The sequence below is a fragment of the Telmatherina bonti genome (assembly GCF_933228915.1).
Source record: "Telmatherina bonti genome assembly, chromosome: 1".
Lineage (NCBI taxonomy): Eukaryota > Metazoa > Chordata > Actinopteri > Atheriniformes > Telmatherinidae > Telmatherina > Telmatherina bonti.
In genome coordinates, this window is record NC_136619.1 from 30,465,167 (window position 1) to 30,490,566 (window position 25,400).

The 25,400-nt window shown below is 38.4% G+C and overlaps 1 protein-coding gene across 1 annotated transcript in view; it reads right to left on the reverse strand.

Annotated features, from left to right (window-relative positions):
* LOC306759536 (protein diaphanous homolog 3-like) overlaps window positions 1-24,768 on the reverse strand; it is a gene marked incomplete at both ends in the record, with an annotated part of 164,955 nt that extends 140,187 nt beyond the window's left edge. Inside the window, 7 exons of the mRNA XM_079245205.1 lie at window positions 4,001-4,070; window positions 4,367-4,441; window positions 16,468-16,598; window positions 20,771-20,875; window positions 22,325-22,507; window positions 22,826-22,858; window positions 24,646-24,768. Coding sequence (XP_079101331.1) covers window positions 4,001-4,070; window positions 4,367-4,441; window positions 16,468-16,598; window positions 20,771-20,875; window positions 22,325-22,507; window positions 22,826-22,858; window positions 24,646-24,768 — 720 coding nt within the window. The remainder of the gene's footprint in view (window positions 1-4,000; window positions 4,071-4,366; window positions 4,442-16,467; window positions 16,599-20,770; window positions 20,876-22,324; window positions 22,508-22,825; window positions 22,859-24,645) is intronic.
* Between the last annotated feature and the right edge of the window lie 632 nt (window positions 24,769-25,400).

Sequence of the window (25,400 nt, forward strand, 5' to 3'; positions counted from 1 at the left end):
GATGCCTCTCTAGCCAGGGAAAGGTCTGGGCTGACAGAGGGGCCTACGGGTAAATGCTGGTGTCTGGCGCCTGTTGAGATGCAGGATTACATGAGACCTTACAGCACGATTTGTGCCAGAAGGGCTGTGTATCTGCCTTCACTGGGTTTTAGCTCTGTTTTTTTTTTTGGTTTTTTTTTTTCCCTCTGTAGCAACTCTTGGTCTAATAAGACACAAGGAGGAAAAGCTGAAGCATGATGAAATAAGGCTCCCTTGACATAACTAGTACTTAGGTCTGGGCAGTAAGTCAATATTATCTACAGATTATGTGTGGCACCATTTTATGGCTGAATGATCGTATCATTTTATAGTTTAATATTTTCTGCTGTTTTAATTGAATTTTAAAAAAAAAAAACAGTAAGAAAATAAATTTGGTATGAGGGTTTGGGGAAATAAAAAAAAATTACAACCTTATACTAAAATAAAATCAGGTAAGCTTTAAATGAACACTTGCAGTAAGAGAAATTTATTCATCAAGATTATTGTTCAGTTTTTACATTTTTTGTTTCAGTGCCTCAATGAGGTTTTTGCAACAGATTTTTAATAGTTTTTGTGTTTCTGTAAATCAGCTGCCCATTCTGTGCGGTGGCTTTTTTTTTCTCCAAGTCCTTGGAAATATTATCAAAACTGCTGCATATTTAGCACTGCAGATAAATGAGCTTGTTGAGTTGCAAAGGAACACTGAATCATTCCAGCTGATGAAGACTTTAGCATTATTGTACAGGCTCCAATCACAAACTTAGAAACTACAATCACAATTCTAATTATTTTGTAACATTGCACAAATGTAAATGAAAACAGAATACTATGATGTACAAATCTGTTTTAACTTATATTCACTACTCACTCACTTTAAATTTTTTGCCTGCAACATGTTCAACAAAAGACTGGGAAAATTAAGGAATACTGACAGAAAAAAAAAATCCTGTTAGGAACATTCCAGAGCTGAAAGGACTAATTGGATACAGGCAGGTGTCATGATTGGGTATAAAAGAAGCATTCCTGAAAGGCTCAGTTGTTCACAAAGAAAGATGGGGTGAGACTCGCCACATTTGTAAATAACAGGCAGTCTAACAGTTTAAGAACATTTCTCCACATAAATTGCAAGAAATTAAAGGATTTCATCTTCATGAAATATTATGGATTAGATACACATCAGAAAACCATTGTCAGTTAACACAGTTTGTCACCACATCTACAATTGCAAGGTAAAACACTACCATGCAAAGCAAAAGCCACATTCCAACAACACCCAGAAAATTCCTCGGCTTCCCTGAGCCTGAGCTCATCCCAGATAGATAGACACACTCAGTCTGACGAGTTTACATTTCAGTTTGTTATTTGGAAATCATGGACATTGTGTCTTCTTGGCTAAAGAGGAAGAAAATTATTCAGACTTTTATCAGTCCCAAGTTCAAAAGTCAGCATGTGTGATGGTATGGGATTGTGTTGGTGCCCATGGCATGGGTAACTTGCACATCTGTGAAGGCACCAGTACTGCTGAAAGGTACATGCAGGTTGTGGAGCAACATATGCTGCCATCCAAACAAGGTCTTTTTCAGGGAAGCCCCTGCTTATTTCAGCAAGACAATGCCAAGCCACATTCTGCATGTGTTACAACAGCAGGACTTTGTGGTAAAAGAATCTGGGTGCTACACTGGCTATACTACACCTGCAGTCTGTAAGCAAATTTATCAGTGGGTAAAGGACTATTCCAAGCAATAGTGGCAAGGTGCTGCTCAGAGAGATATTCTTCCCAGCAAAAGATAAACAACATGTGTCATGAATAACTATATATGAGAGTAATTTATCATATTTAATTGACCCTCACACACCGTCTGCTACTTGGCATCAGGGAGTCGGTATCAGTATATACAGTTCCAAAAAAAATAAATAAATAAGAGTCCACTGCTTAAACTGCTCAAATAGCTGTTTGGTTACTTTCTATCACTTTTTCTTTTAAAAAAAATCTGCTTTGCTCTCCTTCATGGTTATTTGTATCATTCCAGAAATTTTCAGAAGGGTTCAGATCTGGCTATGGGAGGCTCTTGATACAGCGATCCTCCATCAAGACCCCGGTTATCAGGGCTGTGTTGCATGGGAGATTGTCCTTCTATAATACTCGGAGTTGGGAAGGAGAGTTTTACCATAAGAAAGTCAAGTTTTTCTGGAATAGCCTTGTCTGTGACCTCATTACTGAATCCTTCACAAAGACACATCTGCCTGATTCCAGTAACGCTGAAGCACCCCCTCCAATCATCACCAATCCTCCTTTTTATTGAGACAGGATAATGCCCGAGGTCTTTGCTTCTCACCAGCGAGTTTTGCATGACTCCAGTTCTGCCTGTATGAACCTGTTTCTAACCAATTATTGGCGTGCACTTCACCCAGCTTGCCACTGTGTTTAATGGTTACCTGATATCGGCTCATGGTTCAGACTGGAGCTTTTTTTTGTCCTTATAAACCAGAATGAGATATACTAGTGTAGCAATTTAATTTCTGGTTGTAATATTCAGAGAGGATTATTTAGGAATAAACAGCAGTGGTGTGTTGTGTTTTATTCCAGAGCTGTATATTGGTAGGGACCTGCATGACATGAGTGCCTCCTGGTGACAAACCTAGCTAGCATGAAGTCCACCCAGCCAGTGTGAGGAAAATTACGACAGATCATGTAAGCAAATGATTACATTAATATTTTCAGCACTTTTGTAGTTCTGTAATTCATTAAAGAAAAAAAAAATTAGTTCAACAATTACTAAAACTATCATTTTGGGGATATTTATTGTCGAATAAACGCGGCAAAAATAAATGTAACAATATTTTAATTCATTGTTCATGGTTACACAAACAGTTTTAAATGTAATTTTTTTTAAAACTGCATAAAGAAACTTCTTTTTCAAAAGACAGATGAGTGAACACATCTACTTCACTGGAATGTGCTACCATGTCTGTCTTAAACTAACTCAACGGGTCTCATTTGCACAGGTTTCATTCAGTGAGACTGGTGAGTAACAACTGTTTCAGACATGCTAGGCAAACGGATGCAGCATGTATATTGAATGTCACATAAAAATAGTTCATACAACTGCTTGAAAAATAGCTTTGATAATTTGTACCTGTTTTGATGTGCTTGATTATCTGAGAACTAATTACCATACACTGAAGGCACCGACATGTTGACAAGAGGGACCAGAGCTAAAGTGTACTCTGTGAAACGATACTGACTAGTCTACAAATGTTTCATCAAACCATACTGACCAGTCTAAAAATGTTTTCATCGATCCCAAAACCACGACAGCACAGGAACCTCTGTTCTTAATGTAATTCATGGTTATTGTAGATCACATAATACCCTCCAGAAAACACTTAAATTAATTTATGCATCTATTTTGTTATTCCCTCTTTATCCAACAAACACTCACTGACTACACTTTACACACTCATTCTCTTATACTCTCAGAGCCAATAAAGAGCATTTACAGGAAAATGGGGACTTTTTATAGGCCAGAGGCCTTAAATCTGTGCAGACGTGCCATATTGACTGAACTTTTAACAGCATCGGGACATTAGTCCTTTCATATGGCTCCTTTTGCAATGATGCTCTTCTGCTTCATTGGTCATAAGCCTTTTGCTAACAAAAATCCCTGTTGCCCAATTACACTCAAACAACAGATGTTCATGTGGATGGGTTTAAAACAAAGGTTAGGAAAATCCAACTTTAAGGATTCAACCTCACTCCATCTTTTCCTGGAATCAGTTAACAAAACTTATAACAGTGAACTAAACATGTTGCAATAAATGTTACAAATATTTTGAATACTTTTAAAATATATAATTCATAAATAGAAATGCACATATTCTTACAAAAGACATTAATATGGTGGATACTGAAAAGGTTAATTTATATCAGCAGCGAAGTATGGCTCACTTTACAACCTAATAACGTAAATGTTGTTGTTACCTTATTGTTCATGAAGGCTTTGAGACACTGGACAACTTTATGTTGGTTCTTTTTGTCAATCTTCTCTTGCCTGTAAACACAATAATGAGGAGTAGTCAGTCTTTAAAATGTACCCTGCATGGCACTAACTGGATATATCATGTTTCAACATCTCTATATTTTTATATAGCTTCTAAAATTCAGAGAAAAAGGATAAATGAGCCAAATATACATAGTTTATTAGAACAATTGAACAATACTGCGCTCTCAAAAGATGACGGATGGTTCAGTAATCAAATAGCACTGACACCCTGAACTTATTTTTTAGTTGCAGATAGAGAGAAATGTGTCAGTAAAGGAGCACATCTGTGTTAAGTATAAACTTACTGTTTCTTGAAAAGCAACTTCTCCAGAATGTCCAGCAGCAGTCCAAGGCCCTCATGCCCAAAGCTCTGCACCCAACTGAAAAACAAACATTAAATCAATACCAAAACAGTGCTAGACTGACATCTGACAAAAACTATTTCAAACTCAACCAGAGTGTAAAGCTCACGGACAGAAAACACATGTAGAATTCAGTACTTTGTACTGGGGGGGAGGCAGCAATAAACATTTGATATTGTACTTGATATAGGAAAAATGAACTACAGTTGGCTTTTATGCAATATAGACAAAAGAGTAACAATAAATTAGTTACACATTAGTTTAGAATTCTATGTCATAACAAAACAAACAATGACATTAAGAAAGTATGTATTTCTTAGGCGCCTGGTGATATGCAGATTGATAAAGCAATCTTAAGTCTTTTAGAGAAGTTTCTGCACTGTATGTGATTTTGAAAATATGCCAGAGCAAAGTCGTCTCACACTAGGACCACTTAAGTGATTGTAACGAAATCACTGTCTATCAAAGACTTAACTTACAAATGAAAATCTCCTGCTTAGGATGCAAAGCCTCTTTACCTCCTCAAAGGAGGTTATGTTTTTGCCAATGCTCATATGTCTGTCTTCTTTTTGTTTGCAACTTTACACAAAAGCTACTGGATAAATTATGATGATTTTTTTTTTCCTGAGAATTAGTCTTGGTTTAACTTAAATTCCTTTAAATTTCAGGACCAAATTAGATAACCCTCCCCAAACTATTTTTAAGGAAGTTTTATTATTAGGAGATAGCGCCATCTTTAGTGTATATGCATATAACTCCACAACACATGATCAGGGTACTTGGCCAAAGATATAAAAGTTTCCAAAAGGTTTTACAAGGTATCAAAGGTAAATCTGAATCCTGGGGAAATTCTGGATACAACAATCATGTTCAAGAAAAACTAGCGGATCTTTGACATTTTTAAGAGTGTAAGAGAAAAAATTAAGACAAAGATACAACAAACACCTCAATATAGCTAAGACGCTGTGGATTCATGATCAATGAATCGAGGAATATAATAGCATATGGCCATTAAATAAATTTAGAACTATAACAATGGGCGGGAATGAGCAGCTTGGTGGAATTATGTACCCTCCAATTGCTTTTCTAGGTTTTAAACTGCCACTTAGGAATAAACAGTTGACCAAATATATTAATTAGCTTTATAGCTACCATGTTAAGAGTTTTATACTCCTACATAAGCAGCAAAGAAATCAAAACACAGATCCATATCCAATGCCCAAGTTATCCTCAGAGGGGGCAAGGGCTGAAGCCTAACCCAGCTGACAGTGTGCAAGAGGCAGAAACTGAACAGGCTGTCTGTCCTTTACAAAGCTCACACGAAGCATCAGTCAAACATACATGCTCACACATTCATCCCTAAGGTGAACTTAGAATCACAAACTAAAGAGACATTATCATGCATGACAGTGAGAAGAGGCTGATTGATTTACCATGAAAGGAACGACACCCGTACATAGAGAACATTGAGGCTGAAGTGAGTTTAGATTTTTCTTGCTGTCAGATGACAGTGCTAACCCTTACCTAAGCTGCCTGGGAAAAAAAAGAACAATGCATATTTTCGTTTCGTCTCATCTTTGTGCCGCTTATCCGGGGTCGGGTCGTGGGAGCAGCAGCCTAAGCAGGGAAGCCCAGACTTCCCTCTCCCCAGCCACATTTGCCAACTCTGCGGGGGGGATCCCGAGGCGTTCCCAGGCCAGCCGAGAGATATAATCCCTCCAGCGTGTCCTGGGTCTTCCCCAAGTTCTCCTCGCAGAGGGACGTGCCTGGAACATCTCACCAGGGAGGCGTCCAGGAGGCATCCTAACCAGATGCCCAAGCCACCTCAACTGGTTCGATGCGGAGGAGTAGCGGCTCTACTCTGAGCCCCTCCCGGATGACCGAGCTCCTCACCCTAAGGGAGAGCCCAGCCACCCTGCGGAGGAAACTCATTTCAGCCACCTGTATACGAGATCTTGTTCTTTCGGTCACGACCCACAGCTCATGACCATAGGTGAGGGTAGGAACGTAGATCGACTGGTAAATCGAGAGCTTCGCTTTCTGGCTCAGCTCCTTCTTCTCCACGACAGACCGGCACAGAGTCCGCATTACTGCAGACGCCGCACCGATCCGTCTGTCGATCTTGCGCTCCATCCTTCCCTCACTCGTGAACAAGACCCCGATATATTTAAACTCCTCCACTTGAGGCAGGACCTGACTCCCGACCCAGAGAGGGCAAACCACCCTATTCCGGCTGAGGACCATGGTCTCAGATTTGGAGGTGCTGATTCCCATCCCAGCCGCTTCACACTCGGCAGCGAATTGCTCAAGTGAGAGCTGGAGATCACGACCAGATGAAGCTAACAGGACCATGTCATCCGCAAAAAGCAGGGACCCAATCCTGAGGCCACCAAGCCGGATCCACTCAACACCTCGGCTGCGCCTAGAAATTCTGTCCATATAAGTTATGAACAGAATCGGTGATAAAGGGCAGCCTTGGCAGAGTCCAACCCTCACCGGAAATGAATCCGACTTACTACCGGCAATGCGGACCAAGCTCTGACACCTGTCGTACAGGGACCGTACAGCTCGCACAAGTGGGTCCGGTACCCCATACTCCTGGAGTACCCCCCACAGGAGCCCCCAGGGGACATGGTCGAACGCCTTCTCCAGGTCTACAAAGCACATGTAGACTGGTTGGGCAAACTCCCATGCCCCCTCCAGGACCCCAAAGAGGGTATAGAGCTGGTCCACTGTTCCGCGGTCAGGACGAAAACCGCACTGCTCCTCCTCAATACGAGATTCGACTATCCGGCGGACCCTCCTCTCCAGGACCCCTGAATAGACCTTACCAGGGAGGCTGAGGAGTGTGATTCCCCTGTAATTGGAACACACCCTCCGGTCCCCCTTCTTAAAAAGGGGGACCACCACCCCAGTCTGCCAATCCAGCAGCACTGCCCCCGATGTCCACCCGATGCTGCAGAGGCGTGTCAGCCAGGACAGCCCCACAGCATCCAGAGCCTTAAGGAACTCCGGGCGGATCTCGTCCACCCCCAGGGCCTTGCCGCCAAGGAGCTTTTTGACCACCTCAGCGACTTCAGCCCCAGAGATAGGAGAGTCCCCCCCTGAGTCCCCAAGCTCTGCTTCCTCATTGGAAGACGTGTTGGTAGGATTGAGGAGGTCTTCGAAGTACTCCCTCCACCGACCTACAACGTCCCGAGTTGAGGTCAGCAGCTCCCCATCTCCACTGTACACAGTGTCGATGGAGCACTGCTTCCCCCTCCTGAGCCGCCGGACGGTGGACCAGAATCGCCCCGAAGCCGTCCCAAAGTCTTTCTCCATGGCCTCGCCGAACTCCTCCCATGCCCGAGTTTTTGCCTTGGCGACAGCCGAAGCCGCATGCCGCTTAGCCTGTCGGTACCCATCAGCTGCCTCTGGAGTCCCACAAGCCAAGAAGGCCCGATAGGACTCCTTCTTCGGCTTGACGGCATCCCTCACTGCTGGTATCCACCAACGAGTCCTGGGATTACTGCCACAACAGGCACCAACGACCTTATGGCCACAGTTCCGGCTGGCCACCTCAGCAATAGATGCACGGAACACAGCCCATTCGGACTCAATGTCCCTCGCCTCACTCGGGACATGGTTGAAGCTCTGTTGAAGGTGGGAGTTGAAGCTTTCTCTGACAGGGGACTCAGCCAGACGTTCCCAGCAGACCCTCACAACACGTTTGGGCCTGCCAGATCTGACCGGCTTCCTCCTCCACCATCTGAGCCAACTCACCACCAGGTGGTGATCAGTTGACAGCTCCGCCCCCCTCTTCACCCGAGTGTCCAAGGCATGTGGCCGCAGGTCCGACGATACGACTACAAAATCGATCATCGAACTGATGCCAGGTGTACATATGGACAATCTTATGTTGGAACATGGTGATCGTTATGGACAATCCATGACGAGCACAGAAGTCCAATAACAAAATACCATACCATATACATTTTTTATCATATTTTATTCAGTTATACATGATTGATAAATTAGATAGATCAGATTTTATATATATGTGGAGAGAGAGAGAGAGATAGATAGAGATAGAGATAGAGATAGAGATAGAGATAGAGATAGGGATTGAGATAGAGATAGAGAGAGAAAGAGAGCAAGAGAATAGTTTGATTGCCATGATGGAAGTTATGGTTTAAGAAAGTGACATTTGTGAGCTAAATCTCCCCAAAAGAGGGTGAACAAGTTCACAATGTTCCATCAAAAGCAGCTATATGAAGATTGACTTTTTCAAGCTGCTCCTTACATGAATTTTGACACATCGTATGGAAAAGGTGCTTTTGGTGGATTCCACTGACTGTTGTTTTTGATTAAAGAGTAATATCGGAAGCTTAGGACGAACATCTAATATAGATTTATTTTTTTCTTTTTAAAGGGCACAACTTTTTCCATCTTGCCAAGGAGTCATTAAAACTAGTGGTACTGAGAGGGTCTACAAAGAAAATAAAACTCCCTTCTGATAGGTTGTTTTTTGATTACTTCTTTCCAGATTTCTGCAGCTTGTTGCAGAGTTTGTGCAGTAAACAGAAGAAAAACTCACATGCCAGTCCTTCCGTATGCAAATGCTGTGCGAGTATAAATCCAGCTTCACAGAACATTTACATCCACATTTCTCAGTTCCTCTCATTGCTACACTTTTAAGGATTCTCTCTTAACAGACAAATCAAGTTTATTGCAAAGAGCCTTAACCAAAGTTTGGCTTGAGCTACAAAGCTTCTTTCGAATCCAAGCACCATGAGGAAACAATTGTTACAACAGTTCAGTAAAGACTTAAATAGACAAAAACATGTTTGTTAGTGTTTTAACATCAAGAATGAACTAACTCCTACACCTGCACTTTAGTTTTTCCGTCTATTGTTACTGAACACAATACATGCATGCATGAAAAGCAGCAGCAACAGTTTCAAAATTTAAATAAAATTTAAATGAGAGAAAGGAAGGAAAAGAAAAACGCATTACATTGGGATGTTGGGTAAAAACTTTCTCACATGATGAACATGCAAGCAAAGACAAAGAAATTAGGATTTTGGCAGCTGCACTTCCCATGACTGATCCTGAATAGCATCTACAAACATTAGCATTCATTGTGGCTGCTCTAATCAACAAGCTGCATGCCTCCCAGCATCAAAATCTACAGAAATTCTCAAGGTGACAAGATAAAATAGGAAGATGTATTCTGAATTTAATTTCTTGAAAAGAAAGGTAATGTGTGCCAATATGATTAACAGTCTGCTTTCTCTTTTGTAAAGAAGTCAAACAGATGGTGGCTCGCTGCTCAGTTTGTATTCCTGTTAACAATAATGACTGAGGCATGAATATATAAATATGTCCTTTTTACATATTGAGGAAGTCAGAAATGCTTTTTGTCTGGCATTTTTGAGACCTAAATCTTAATCTTTGATTGTGATCACAGCAAATAAATAATTTCCTTCTTTCAAAAAAGTTTTAAAAAATAAATAAATAAAAGCCAGGAAGTAGATTAACCCTCAGCAGCATCAAGTTTATATGTGTGTATTTGAAAGGGGTCAATAAAGACCGAGTCTGACAAAATGTCATTGCCGTGATGATGAAGACAGTAAAAGCTGCTGCCAAGGAAGCTGAGGAATGAGGCTCCCATGTTTAAGGGAAAAAAAAAAAAAGGGGGGGGGGGCAAAAAATCAATTTAGCCTACACTTCCGAATGGCCCGGGCCATTCAGGTTATAGAGTAGGCAGGAGAGTTGACAAGAGCTTCATTGAAATGCATAGTTCTGTGGTAACTGCATGTTAGTTTTTCGTCAGAGGTATGAGAGCCAAAGAGCCACAGAAAAATAATCCGATGATCTATGGAAGGAATTATTGCTGAGGAAACCAACAACCCTGCACTATCAGAGTCTGCTGCAATAAATTTAAAATTTGCTTTGAAACACATTGGAGAAAAGTGGAAAGGATAGAGGTGACAAATCACCTTTCAAAAGCTTTTTGAAGTTTTAAGCCTTTAGACATTTAGAAGTTTTCAAAGAGCAGACACTGGCTGTGTAACAACCTTCCCCATTGTCTGGAGAAAAAAAAATCTTCAGGAGCTAAAACAATTGTCTAGAGAGTCAGTCATATGAGTGTGTCTTCACTTTCTTCATCAAAAAGTTAGTGAGAGTTTGGATAATAGATATACAGATTAACTTGAACAGTGACCCGCTGAATCTGTGCCAGTTTATTTCTAATATTTATACCGGGATTTCTGCTTTTATTCCACAGCCAGAACCTTTAATGTTTAGAATATGAGTATGAACATTAAATTACCTGCTTTAACCAAGGTTCAAAGCTGACAGAAAAACATGTAAACAATTAAAACACTACTACATCAATAACAAGCTCGCTGTAGTTTAGTTTAAGAAATATTATGAAATATTAGAAGTTATGAGATAGAAAACTGAACAAACTATAAGACAGCTAACCGAATAATACCAGACTTCCTCACCTTCCTCCAACATATTTTTGGTAATTATTCCCACAAGATGACTCCCACTGAACAATGCCCAATGCCAAAAACCTCAGCGTGATAGAATAAATCATCGGCAACTGATTTAGGCTTATAATTTAACCATATCTGTGCAATGTCTTCCCGTTTATCATTCTGCAATTAAGTGGTATGTATTTGACATGCAGTCTGAGTAAACAACTAAAGTATTTTATATTCAGTTTTCTAATCTAGCATACTCTGGCAGCCCTTGGGTTTCATTAGTTCCTAACATCTGGCACCCCTCCCAGATTCCCAATGAGAGAACTTCAATTACATGCTCTGCCCAAATGTCTTCAGTCTGTAGCCTTGCTGTGCAAAACCCATCACAAAACAGTTTTTTTTCCCCCAGTATACAGAAAACTGGAGCACTGATTTACAACTGGTTGATAGTAGCAGATCATGTGTGGTGTACACTAACAACTAATAAAATAGTTTGTTTCTTTCCTAGGGCTGGGCGATATGACCTTTTAGTAATATCCTGATATTTTTATGGCATATATATATATATATATATATCTCGATATTTACCTCAGCCTTGAATGAATGCTTTGGTTCTTACAATCACATCAGTAAGATGATTTTGTGTCTCCATGACAACATAATTGTTCATACTGCATTAAGATATTCTGATTTTAAACATTTATGCCAAAAGGATGAAATTGTAACAAAGCAAACTGATCAAAACCGTATTTATTGAACAGTTAAAGCAGTGGCACAAACATGTCATTTTAAAACAAAATAAAGTGCCTTTGCATGATGTAATAAATGCAACGTATGAAAAAGGGGGCTCTAGGGGGTGAATTTTCAAATGATGAACTATTATAAGGCTTTGCTTTATGGATACATTTTTGAGTTGTCTGTATTTTTTAGTTTAGTGTAGAAATCAGTCTTATAATACAGGCAGAATGTCCTCGTATCGTCTCCAATAAACGGCTTCAGCCAGCTTTTAATTCAGGATTTGATTCCCACTGCTTTCTGTACTTTCTAGAGACATGACGAGCTAGATAGATATTTAGCTTGTGTCACACACACAGTGGATGAGGTGAGTAAGTGACAGAGGCTGTGAATGTAATCAAATAGAATTAATTATTTTTGCGTGACGTGAAAAAACTTTGCAATTTACATCCCACTCTGTAATCCAGAGCGGGATCAGGGGCGAATTTGACTGTTCATTGTGACTGTAGGTGGAGTCGTGCAGGTGTCCTCTCTGCTCCTCTGACTGGCTGCAGCTGCAGCCGGAGCCGACTGAGTGCTTTAGGACGGGGAGAGACTCTCGTTCTGACAATAACTTCACAATATGGGCTTTAAAGTCAGTCTCCAAAACACCAAGAAAGTTTCTAATAACTCCAGTAAAAGTCGCTAGATTTGTCGCTTTTCACAAAAAAGTCGCCAGATTTAGCGAGTAAGTCACCAAGTTGGCAACAGTTGCTACACGCTGCCTCTCATGACGTAGCACGTAGCTCACATTATGTACGTAACTAGGTGCGCTTGTTTTAACTCTCTGTGCAAAGCGGTGGAGAGTCGAGGAGGAGGAAGAAAACCCCGCCCACAGCTAAAAACAACTGCGTGACAACAGGATACTCGAATATGAGGAATATAGGCATTTTCTATATCGCACAGGGGACTAGCCACGATATCTCGAGTATACTCGATATATCGCCCAGCCCTAATCTTTCCATTAGACTTGTTGGAAAATATATCATCTTAAAGATCAGTTTCAAGCTCCCAAGATGTAGAAGAGATATTGGACAAAAGTTCATTTAAAAAAAAAAAAAAAAAAAAAAAAAAATCCAACAACACAATCGAGATGAATTATCGCTCATGCTCAGATAAGAACAATGTTGCAATCACACCTAAAAGGATGATAGGAAAGGTAAGCAATAACATCAGAAAGATAGCAAGTAACAGAAGGAGGTGGAGCAGTAAAACACACTCACACAGATCCCTTTCTCTGAGAAACAAAAACAGTCATAAATCAACCAGAAACCTGAGGAGTCTTATCTAGCCAAGTTCAGGTAGCTTGACTTCTACCAGAATCTCAGGAGATCCCTTATTTTTCACATCAGTTAAGTGCAGCGCACCAATATAATAAAGCTTTCTTCATTTTTTTTTTTCCCATCTGCAAAGTTTAAAATGCAACTCCTGATCAGAAAGAATCCCTAAAGCAGCAATGAGTGGTGGCTCTTAATGCAGTGATATGGTCAAAACCTATGTTGAGCTAATAATTGTTACATACTCCATAACACCCCACAACACCAGAGACATTTATTCTTGATGTGGCACTGACAAGAATAGTGTGAAGTTAGTTTTGGCCTGGATATTTTTTATAATTCAGAAGAATCTTTAGCTACATCGAAGCGAGGTTCTGCCCACGCTGCAAGAATTCCCAAGCCAAGCCTGTAAGAATAGGGACATTATTTTGTTCTTGCCATCTCAAGAAGAAGGACAAAGTTTTCTGTTTTTGTGGGGCATGTAAAAGCTTTATAGCTCACTCCCTTGATGCACGTACGTTCAGTCAAATGCTCTGAATCGTTTAACGGTATTATGCACTGTAAGGGAGGAATTGTGCAAATCTCTTCCATTTTTTCTTTAGAGGACTGCTGTTTATAAACATTTAAATAATTTAATCTTTCCTTTTTAAAAGATTCAGCCTCTCACAGATGTTCCTGTAGTAACCCATGATTACCATCACTAGTTCACACCACTTGTTTGATAATCATAATCATTTTCTTTTTTTTTTTTTTTTTTTTTTTTAAACCATTTACCAACCCTTACAGGCTCACATTCAAATCCGAACGTCAGAAAATAACATTTTTTCCATCCTGTCTGCTCCCAACTTTTTCTGGTAAGAGGTTAGAAGAGCTTTGCTGCTAATGGTAGAGACTAGTGGTGTTTGTAAGTATGTCGACCAATCAAAGACTGATGACTTACAGACTACTCAGACTCTGCTGTAGTCTGAAATTTACAATCACAAAGAGAAAATGCAACCTTCAGAATTTCAGTCCAAACTGTTCTTCCAAGCACATACATTAGATCAAATGTTGTGCTTTAAAAAAATTGTTAGAAATGATGTTAGAAATGAAAAGTTTGCTTTTCATATTTCTGTGTGAAATCACAGAGTAGCCAATTACAGCAATTATACTGCCAGATTCACAACACAGACCATGTCTTTAAAGTACCTGAATGGTGGTTTCATTAGACGATGTTGTGGTTCTAAAGAAAACTAACGTCTGAAAAAAACTTCACACAATTTTAGGTTGACATGGAGACTCAATAGTGAGCTTTTCCATCCATTTTCCTCTCAGTGAGTCATGTGACAATATGGGAATGAGAAGCATCTTTTTGGGGGTATTCCGTTGCTTTTATTAACACTTCTGTTTTAATGTTCATGGTAAAGAAAGAAAATGTATTGTGCTTTGAACATCACACTCTGAATGATTCATTTACCAGCTGTGAGTTTTATGTTTGATATGTTTGAGAGAGAAACTATGTTCAAGGTTAACTTCCAGAGTGGTGTAAAGAAAAGGCATGTTTACTTTAAAGTACAGCTAAACTGAAAATAAATAAATCCTGAGCTTTAAACATGAAGGTCGGTTTTAATACAGTATCAAAAACCAATTTCCACTTCTTTGTCAGATCCATTTATCAAATCCATTTAATACAATTACATCTTGTAGCCTTGCTGGTCCTTTAGGCTAACACTGTGGCCATTCTTCATAGGAAGGGACAGAGAGCCGGAGCAAGTGAGGTAAAGCATACTGAAGTCAGAGACATGCATCACATTGTGATGCTCCAAGAAAGTAAGAAGCACAAAAAATACTTTTAGGTCCTATGTGTTCCACCAAAAAGGGGATTGCTAAAAAAAAAAAATAAAAAAAAAAAATAAGAGTGTCAGCCCAAACAAGCAGGGTGCAAATATGACATTTGGGTGATGTGTGGCTTATTTGCATCATTGCCAAGAAAGTGACACTGATCAGCATCCAAAACCTGTCGCAGACAAAAAGCCTTTACTTCCAAATCAATCCTCAACTGAGGACTTTAATGGTTGCTATTAGATAGTAAGAGGTTGCTGCTCCAGAGCCACTGTTCCCAGCCAAGTCAGATTTATGGTCCAGTCCATACTGTGTCATTAAACTTAAGCCTGACAGTCTGTTTGATCAGCAGTGCCCTCATCAAACATTGGTGCCTACCAGCTACATTTTCCTTGACAACAGTCACTTTTACTAAAATTACTGCAACACAGAAAGAGGGAAGACGTTGACAGATGGTGTGTACAACCACTGAATCGATCGGGTCTATACACGGTCTGGCAAAGCTTTGAAAACGAGAAAACAATACATACTCCAGCTGCAGGCAAAATTCATGTTGTGTTAGCATTATGAACAAACCTGAAACAATAACAGCCCCTTGGAGTGTACATTTTTGTTCCACAGGGGTATTATAATTGAGTAAAGCAGAATGCCGTGTAAAATACAGCATACAAACTGGACCAGCAGCAGTTGCTGTAATCAGGGTTGCTGCCACACACATTTACATTTTTATGGATGCGCATCACTGGGAAGCTACTGCGCAAGTTATAGTGCAGGGTTCAATAGCTAAGCCATAGGCCTGTATTGATCTGAAATTCCAGCATCAATTGTCTTTGAGTGAGCTTGAAAATTTGAAAAGCCAAGTCAGGAAGGCTTCTTCCACAGAAACGTAGCCACTGCTGGTTTCAGCACAAGCATAGTTGATCGGATTTCCTGAAACAACTCTGTTGAATTAAGTGTAATCGTTTTCTCCATGAATAAACCTGACTGAACAAACCACATGGTCAAAAACAGAACTGAGCAAAAACATCCATCCACTAATAGAAAATGGCAAGATTTGTCATGTAATGGTAACTAAAGAATTGTTGATATCCCACTGCTGGATCCTTTAGCTGCTGTGCTACTACAAATGTTTGCTACCCACAGTGGGACCTGTTGATGCCAGGCTTGGTAAAATATCAAAGTGAGCAAACCAAAGTCAGGGATTACGATTCTGAGACAAGAACGAGTCAGGAAGCACACTCACTGCAACAATAACACAGTCAGCTGGCTGGCATAAATCTCTTCTGTAAAGACAGCAGCCTAAAAGACATCCAACAGAGCACAAGTTTTCAATGGTAAATATATTCAGCAACAATTTAGCTATTTCAATAACCCAAAATAAAAAAATATTTAGAGTGAAATTACAAATTATTTCAACAAGAAAGGAGAAAGGTCCTCAAGTCCAAGTGTAAAGCACTGTGACTCTCAGATAGATACTACAAATCTATGTAGTAGCTGAAAGGCTTGAAAATATGTAGCCTTTTTTTGATTGAATAATAAAAAAACAAAACTTTATTTTTTTAAAATGAAGAAGAATAAAACATGAGGATTATCACAATTTTAATCAATACATGTTAAAGGGCAAAGGTGCAAAACAGGCAATAGATGGAGCTACTTGTGTATGCGCCCCATTTGCCCTGTTTGTAATTGTGTTCTATACCTGACTGGGTTGCTGGTCAGGGACACTCGCAATGAGTCCAGACAGGCAAACAGCCGTTCATCCATCACCCCTGACTTCAGCTCACCAAGGAATTCCTGAGGAGAAATCTGATGGCTGTTTCTCAGGCTACCCTGGGGAAAAAAAAGGAAGGAAGAGTAAATATCTCAACTGTAGCCACCAAAAGCAGGATCAAAGTTGAAGACTTCAAGTCTTCAAGGCTGGTAAACTGGCAAAGTGCAGTTTTCTCAGTTTTAAGCAACTGATAAATACACAAAGCCCAGCAACCAGCAAATACGCATCTGTTTTCCCAATATCTTCAAACTCGCTTTGCTTTTCCTTTTGATGTCCCGCAGAGCTCTGCAAGGATTTCTCAAAAGTCAGTCTCGTCTTCAATTACCTTGCAATCAGATTAAAAAAAAATTTTAAAAAAAGAATAAAATCGGACGAATGACACAAGCTAGCCCGGTCCAAGAGCTGCTATCATGATGTCCTCTTACAATGCTTTAAGACAGTCTTGAACACTTTCAAAGACTGTATGGTGTCATGGCCCTAAGGTAGGAAATCAATTCTAAACCATGATGCTTCCTCTGCTATAGTTCAGAAATGGGATCAGGTTTTTTGTAGGTTTTTGTTCCAAACTTGTCTCAACAATGTCAATGTTTTACATTCTAAGGTTTGTTTAGGATTGAATATTTTGGTTAATTCTTTCTTTGAGAAGTAGACCTTCTCAATAACCAGACTTTATAGAAGGTTATATGCTTTTGTCCTGATTTGATTCGATTCCGGGTTTTTTGGGTGCCGATTCGACACAAATTGCGATTCTCATAATTCTTTGAAATTGCTAATATTTGTAGATTAAAAACAAAAAAAAATGTATCAACCTTTTTTTATTTCTCTTCCTTTTTCTTGATTTCAATTGGGAAAAAAAACAACGCAGTAGCCAGACCATCATTCTGCTGCTATAATGCCCACGAAGACATGTAAAAAGATCAATAAAACCAATAAAAATGAAAACATTTTTGGATTTATTTATTTGAAAACCCCTACTTTATACCACCATTTCCTCTCCTACTTAAGTAAAGACAGATTTAGGAATTTCACAAAAAGGTGAACCTGGGGTGTAAATGATACCTGTTTTTATTAAACCAATTAGAAATCCAGCTGTTTGTTTTATTACTGTAGTCAACATGTGTTTGTAAATTATTAAGTAGATAAAGCTCTGGCCATACTTCATCATTATTATTAATGTCATATTGTAACCTATCATAAAAAGACAAAAACACTCCTGAGAAATAAGGTATTTTATTTAGAATAGTGAAACCATTATAATGGGCATTAATCCCTATCTATTCCTATCAATATCCAGAAACATCCCTGTTGTCAACTGGCAAGATGTTTTTCTTAGTCATCATCACATCTGGAAACACAATGCTGATGGTGGTGTTCTTTTCTGATAGTCTCTTTCCAGGGTCCAGAAACACCTCATCAAAAACAAGCCATGCTGCTTCAGTACGAATTGTGTCCAGTTAAAGTAATAATCATTAACATATTTTTGGGGAAATAAAACAAGATCAAAGACTCTTAAAACAATTACATATTTGTCAAAACAAAGAATAATAAGGAGGAACCTGTCAAAAGATTCTGTCTTGGTAAAAACTTGAACTTTTCCCTCCACAGCAGGGGTACTGCAGACAAATAAGCACTGGGGTTTTCAAGTTGTAAAGTGCTTCTTTAAGACAACTGCTGTGTCAAACCGTGCTTTTAAGGGACAGTCATTTCTGTATGCAACACTGAAAGTCCTGGTAAGAAACTATTTTTATTCTGTAAGTTTACAAACTTGAATATTTCAGCAAGGAAAATAAAGCATATACATATAGTGCTAAGGGTTAAAGGGCAAATCTCAAGTCAATTACATAATAATAACAACAACAACGACATATTATATTTATATAATGCTTTGAAGGCACCCAGAGCGTTTCACATTGGATTGATTATTCATTTACTCCTCCTTCTACTTTGTGATGATCTCTTTGTTATCATTATTTTAATAGACTTGTAAAGTGGAGACACATCAACTGATGGTAGAGCTACAATATTATCTTGACATATTGTCCCATCAACACTTTATGGACATTCCTGATGCCACTGGACAAAGTTCTTTTTCTCAATCATGTCTGTTGCCAGTAAGTAGTGAGTGTTATTCTCTTTCAGTGGTCATTTTAAACTTCATGGTCCAGGAAACCCTTAATTACAGGCTTCATTGGCTCTGTAAAATGCCTGCACATTATATTCTCATACATAGCAGCAGGTCCATTCAATTAAAGCAAGTATATTTATTTAAATGATACATGTACACAAGAACAGCCAGCTGAGGTGCTATTAGGGCTTCTGTGTTTTTTCGGACAAGTACTGTGACAGCGATTTGCTTTTACAATTTAATATTTTAAATTCCAGTTTCTATTCTGTAATTATGGAGAAGTATATTTTTGACGTGAGAGGAAGGACATGAGATGACATCAAAATATGAACTGCTCTATATTCTAACGCAAAGATGCAAAGTTGAGATATGAACGGCTTCACTTATAAACTACAAGATCCAAAAGATTGAAACCTGGAGGTTACATTTCCTGAGGAGCAGGTTTATACTTTGTCCTCATTTTAAACAGTTTAATGTTACTCATCAGACAATATGTCGCACAATAATTTGCTACAACCACCTGACAAAAGTATGTTTTATAAAATTCCCCTACGTAGTAAATAGGGGCAGGAAAATCGAATTGAAAAATAAAAAATCTGGATTTTTTTTTGCTTCACAATTTTAAAAATCTTTTTTTTTTTGTTAAAGAATCTATTTTTTCCCAAATAAATAAAAATAATCCATTATACAATTTTTGTCATTGTTATTGTTTTTATTGATCTTTTCACTTGTATTCTTGAGCTTTATAAGAGAATGATGGCAGGGCTACTGTGTTATTTTTTTAGATATATTACCTTTTTTTAATCTACAAACATGAGCTATACTGAAGAATTGTGAGAATCACAATTTAAATTGAATCGGCACCCAAAAAAATTGGAATCGAATCAGGACAAAAGCATATCATCACAGCCCTAGTGGTAAAGATGGAAACGCTTGTGTTATGCTGAGAACTTCATGTTCATCACCAGAGACGCAGCTTAACAAGCTGAATCTGCCATCTTTGTTGGCATTGGTGGCTGTTCCACTCTTAAAGCTTACAAAACTGAATAATTTAAAGGACTGTGAAAAAATAAAAAAATAAACAAGCTAGCAAATTAGCATTAGCAATCTGAGAAGCAGTTGAGACTCTTACTGAAACTAGCAGTCACATCTGACCATGCTCGCGCACAATCTGGAACTTTTTTTGTTTACTTACAGTTTGGGATTGTGATTTGTTTGAATGTGTTGAATGTGATCAACAATGAAGTACAATTCCTTCAGTAGCAGAAAAGCGTTCACTTTCTACCAAGTGGCTGCTGATAAAGCTGAATGTGCCACAACAAGTGCTTGAATACAATTTAACCAGTAGCTGATGACTCAGGTAGAAGGCTATTCACTGTTTCCAATATGCTTTACACTTTATAAGCAAAACTCACAAAGCAGAGAAAAAAATCGTTAGCTTTTTCACATGCCTGCACTGGAGTTTGGGTACTTTGAGAAGTCATTGTAGGGTATCTTTAAGCCCAGCAAGAAAGAAAATGAATCAGTTTCACTACATTTAATCATAACTGCTTCAATAGTGAGCAATGAAAAACGTAGACCTGGTGTTCAAATTCTTAAGATCCGATCACTGCAAGACAAAACTCATGCAGACAAACCTGATGAATTTCCTTCCCCTACTGAAAAGTAAAACTGTGAATCAATGACAGACATGCTTTTAATCATAACATAAAATAATCAACAAGTGTTGCAAAGCACTGCTATCTAAAGTAAAAATCTATTTAGATCATAGAGCATGGAAACACAAACCAGTCCATGCCAGCAGCCTTACTGGGTTGGAGTGGGTAGGCTTAATTTTTAAACAACCCAAGTAGATCTTTGCTAATTAAAAAAAACTTTTTTTTAATATAGATTTTAATCTTGAACTGTAATAACATCATGTTACTGTATGTAGATGTACAGCTTTTGGTAATAAACATTCAAAATAAATTCTTATGAAATTATAAATGTAATACTACGGGTTAATGGTATGAAAAAGCAAATCTCATAGAACATAAAAGGTAGACAGCAAATACTTTTAAGTTTGTACACACACAAACACACATATATATAACATGAGAAACTTACAGTTTTGGAAGCTGCAAAAATATACTGAGTGACCATTTCTCGTTTGGTGTTGAGGTCTTTTTCCCTGAGAGGAGTCTTTTTTTCTTCATTCAAGTTCATATCCTCCTGAAAATAAGAAATAATAAAAGGAAAATAAGTCAATTTAATATGAAATTTAATATGGAATTAAGTTTATTAATTTGACATTTCTCTGAAAAACTTCTTCACATAAATGTCTTCACAATATACTGTACATACAATAAAAAAAAAATCCTCAAATCCTCAGTCAACATGCAAATGAAGTAGCCGAGTCGATACAAGATTTCACATGACATTCATGTACTTCACGCAGCATCAGAGAAAGAAATCATGTTGAACTTGAATTTCGGATCCATTAAAAGCCAGTGGGTGGATATCACTGCACTTAACTAACACAATCGAATCATAATCAAATCGAAAAATTGAGTATCAGGATTTTTTTGCTCCACAATTTTAAAACTGATTTTTTTTCCAAATAAATAAAAAATAACCCTATTTAAAATTTTAGACATTTTTATTGATATTTTTACTTGTCTTCTTGGGCATTACAGCAGCAGAATGATGATCTGGCTACTGCGTTTTTTTTTCCCCCAATTGAAATCAAGAAAAATGACAAGCAAAAAAAGTTTTGTACATTTTTTTTTTAGTCTACAAAAATAAGCAATATCAAAGAATCATGAGAATCGCAACTTAAATCGATTTGGCACCCAAAAAAATCGGAATCTAATTGAATCGGGACAAAAGCATATCATCACAGCCCTACTAAATAATACAAAATATTAAAAGTTATAGCTTTATTCCATAACACATTCATTTAGCCATTTTTTTTTATTCTTAATCTAATCATTTCACATCAGCAGAAGGACTGAAGCAACACTGAAGCACATGTTTTATGGACTGAAAGAAAGGACTTGAGTGTGTAAGTCACATTCTAAAACGGGTCAGAATGAATAGAGGTGTAAATTTGGCGACACTTTGACCAAAGCACTTTTCATTTAGCCCTAAAGAAATTTATATCAGCTTGTGAAACAGGGTACATTATGTCTCCTTTAAGGTCTGTGGGTGTTTGGCTTTTTCTACAGTTGAATACTTGCTCAAAACCAACAACATCCTGATCATAGCAAATCACTGCCACATGCTATAAGACATGGTTATCATCACTATGATGAAGCACTGCAGCCAGATAATGATGGCAAAAATACCTCAAAGCTTTACAAGACGAAAGAAAACCTTCACAAGAGATTCACTGGGACATTAAATCTTGATGAGGTAATGCATTCATAGGTTTCTGTGCCTTTTCCATATAAGCATGACTGCAAGCTGTCATTAGTGCAAAAGGGGAGGGCAAGAGTGGCTTTATGCCTTCAACTGAAAGATTCAAATATGATAAAAGGGAAATCAAAATGGCACATGCATTTGTTATATTCAGCCCATCTCCTCTTTTTTCACTTGTATCGCATGGAGATTTTTCAGATCAAACAACTTTACATATACAATCCAACGTGAACAATTTTGCTCAACAGCAAAGCAACATACCATCATCTTTTCAAACAGGGCCAAGATTTCCTTTTCTGAGGTGATCTTTGAGGAAAGTTCCTCAAAATGATGCAAAGTGGATGACGAAGAAGTGGACCAATCATTTGTGTTTTGTTTGTACTGTGTTAAAGGTGGCCGCTCCTTTTTACTACCCGGGATCCGAATACTGGCAAATCTGTCCAGCTGTGGAGAAAACAGAGAAAATGCAGTTGAGATCAAGAGCTTTCTACACCAAGTTGAGATGTATATGAGAAGGAAGAGATGATGAGCACATCATGAAGAGTAAAGTAAACTATGGAGCAGGACTAAGAAATTACAGGTTAATAAGAAAAGTAGTTTCTGCTGTTTAGTGTCAGTAAATCTGGTTTGTCACAATAAAAGGCAAACTTTATTGTCAGCTACAAACGAGCAGATTAGTCATTAAAAAAAATAAATAAATAAACAGTGACGTTAGATGGGACATGATGTGAATCTTGAAAGGAGGATCTTCTCAAATCTTACCACATCATCTGTGATGTTTTTGAAGGGCAAGTGCTACAAGTGAGGAGCAGATAAAAGCAAATCAGATTATGATGCAAGGACATTTGTGCTAAACGTATGTGCTGCATTCTTTTTACATTTCCTTTCCCAATATTTCAACATTATTTCTGATCAGATAAATGACTGAATGAAAAGGTTTATTTCAACAGTGTCAAATAAAAAAAAATCAGGTTTATTTTCTTGACATTTAACATTGTAGAAACTTTGGCTGGATCTGTCACAAGGTTGAACATGAGACAGATAAATCAGATGTTACACGGGTTTCGTAGCATGTTGCCATGAGATCATATTATCACAAAGACAGTGTGGCACAGTAGGAGGATTTTGGGAAAATGATGGCAAATCATAATTATAAATAACCCCCACTTCCATCACAAAGTTATTATTTATTACAATATGATCACTCAGTAAACATAATATATTGCACTATTTTCTTCAACAACGGAAAACATTATTTCCTGATGCAATGTTTATGTTGAGAATAAACACTAGTAGTCATGAAATGGCAAAATGCCATTGCAACCCCACTTACATCCACCAACAAACACTCATCACAGAGGGAAAGCAGGTGTTTTTATCAGTGGCAGTACATTTAGCCAAAAACTCAACATCATATGTAGTGGTCTACATAAAAAATCATTTCCTGCACTACAATTGTAGTCGAGAGTCTCTGAGCATGACAACAAGGCATTAACCTTTGTTCATAAGCTCAAAACAGTGGGGTCAAACACAGGCTGTGATTTCATTAAGTAATTCTGTGGCAAACACAACTTTACAGTCTGAAGAGGAAGGATGTGTCTTCTACAAGCACAAGTTTAACTTTTAAAAAGCAAGGCCTCATATCAGTAATCCCAACAACGGCAACAATTTCTCTGCAACATTGCCTAGAGGGATGTAGCGGGTGAATACAAGGCAGACAGAAGCTTTATAGGTCTGTAGTAGCAGGAAAGACATGGATTAGTGTTTGCTAAACCCTGAGCTAATTTTAACCTTTTGACTTCCTACATGCAAAACAAAGTCAAAAAACAACAAAAGTCACATTCTACAAATAAAACTTAAACATATTGACATCAGATTGTATGTACGTTTTATTAACTTAGCTATATACTATTAAAGTCTTTTCCTGCAGTGGTCACAAAAGTATGTCAACAAAGCATTATATCAAGAATAACATCTCTTCCATCATGACTACCAGCTTATCAAGAAATATACAAGTCGGTACTCATCTGCAAAACTGTAGATTTTTGTTTGTTTCTTTAGGTTGTACCGAAACTAAAATGGAAATGCAACCAATTTTAAACATGTAAGTTATTTAGATAACTAATCCATAGTACTATGATGGACTGGCAACCTGTCCAGGGTGTACCCCACCTCTGGCCTGATGATTGCTGGGACATGCTCCAGCTTCCCTGCAACCCTTGAAGTGGTTAAGAAAATTAATGAATGCATGGATGGATGGATCACATAATTTTTACATTATGTATTTACTGTTTAAAAAAAATAAATAATTGAAAAATACACAACCACATACTATGTTGAATGAAAGTTCCTCAAGCCCCTTTTTCTTTGTAGGTTTGGCTATTCCCTGCAAGTGTGTTTTAAACTGATAATACTATATGGTATGCTGCAAAATGAGAGAAACTGACTTTAAGTGGGTATAAATTGTTAAACTGGGATAAACTGATTGCCTGCAACAACAAAAGATGCTGTAAAGTTTATCAGACACTGTGTGTAGAGTACTGCTAGAATACAACAGCTTTTTATTCGTCTTTCAAACTTACAAACTTTGGCTTCCGGTCTCCTTCATCGTAACACGATGAGCTGTGATGGGATGATCCTTTCTTCTTTTGAGATTTACCTTCTCGTGTTGTTGTGGCTTCAAACCGCTGGCTAGAACTATCCATGTTAACCCAGTGACTTCTCTGCAACCTGACTGACTCTGCACGTAGATCTGTTCAGGTCTGTAAGGTTAGCACACACCCTTAAACTGTGAAGGCCAACACATGCGGAGTTGTCTAGCGTATACCATTACTGTCCACGTCTTAAAATGTTCCGGTAGCTACATGTATGCGAACCACACAAATGTGTCACAATAACAAAGTTCAAAATGTCAATGTTACAGCTGGCAGACCCAAAAGTTCGTCTGGCTAACTAGCAAGTTGGCTAAACCACCATTCAACACCGGCTTAATTTAGCGCTAATCCTATTAAAGAACCGTCACGTAACGCTCGAGATTCCGATAACGAAAGAATATATCGCAACAAAACACAACAGCTCCCTTCAGACTTGTTTTGTCTGACCATTAACTCAAAGCAACACTGTTATTCCAAGCGGACGCTGCAGCGTTTCCGAGAAAAAACATAGATGCTTTTTGATAGACCCGCGCAACACAAACGTCAGCTCAGCGTGTTTAATCCAACCAATGGCAGTCACGAAAAGTCAGACCTGGTTTGTGATTGGCGCTGGATTGGTACAACTCGGCCTCCGAGTGGAAAATAATTAGTAAACAAGTATTTGATTGGTCAGAGTGAGCTGT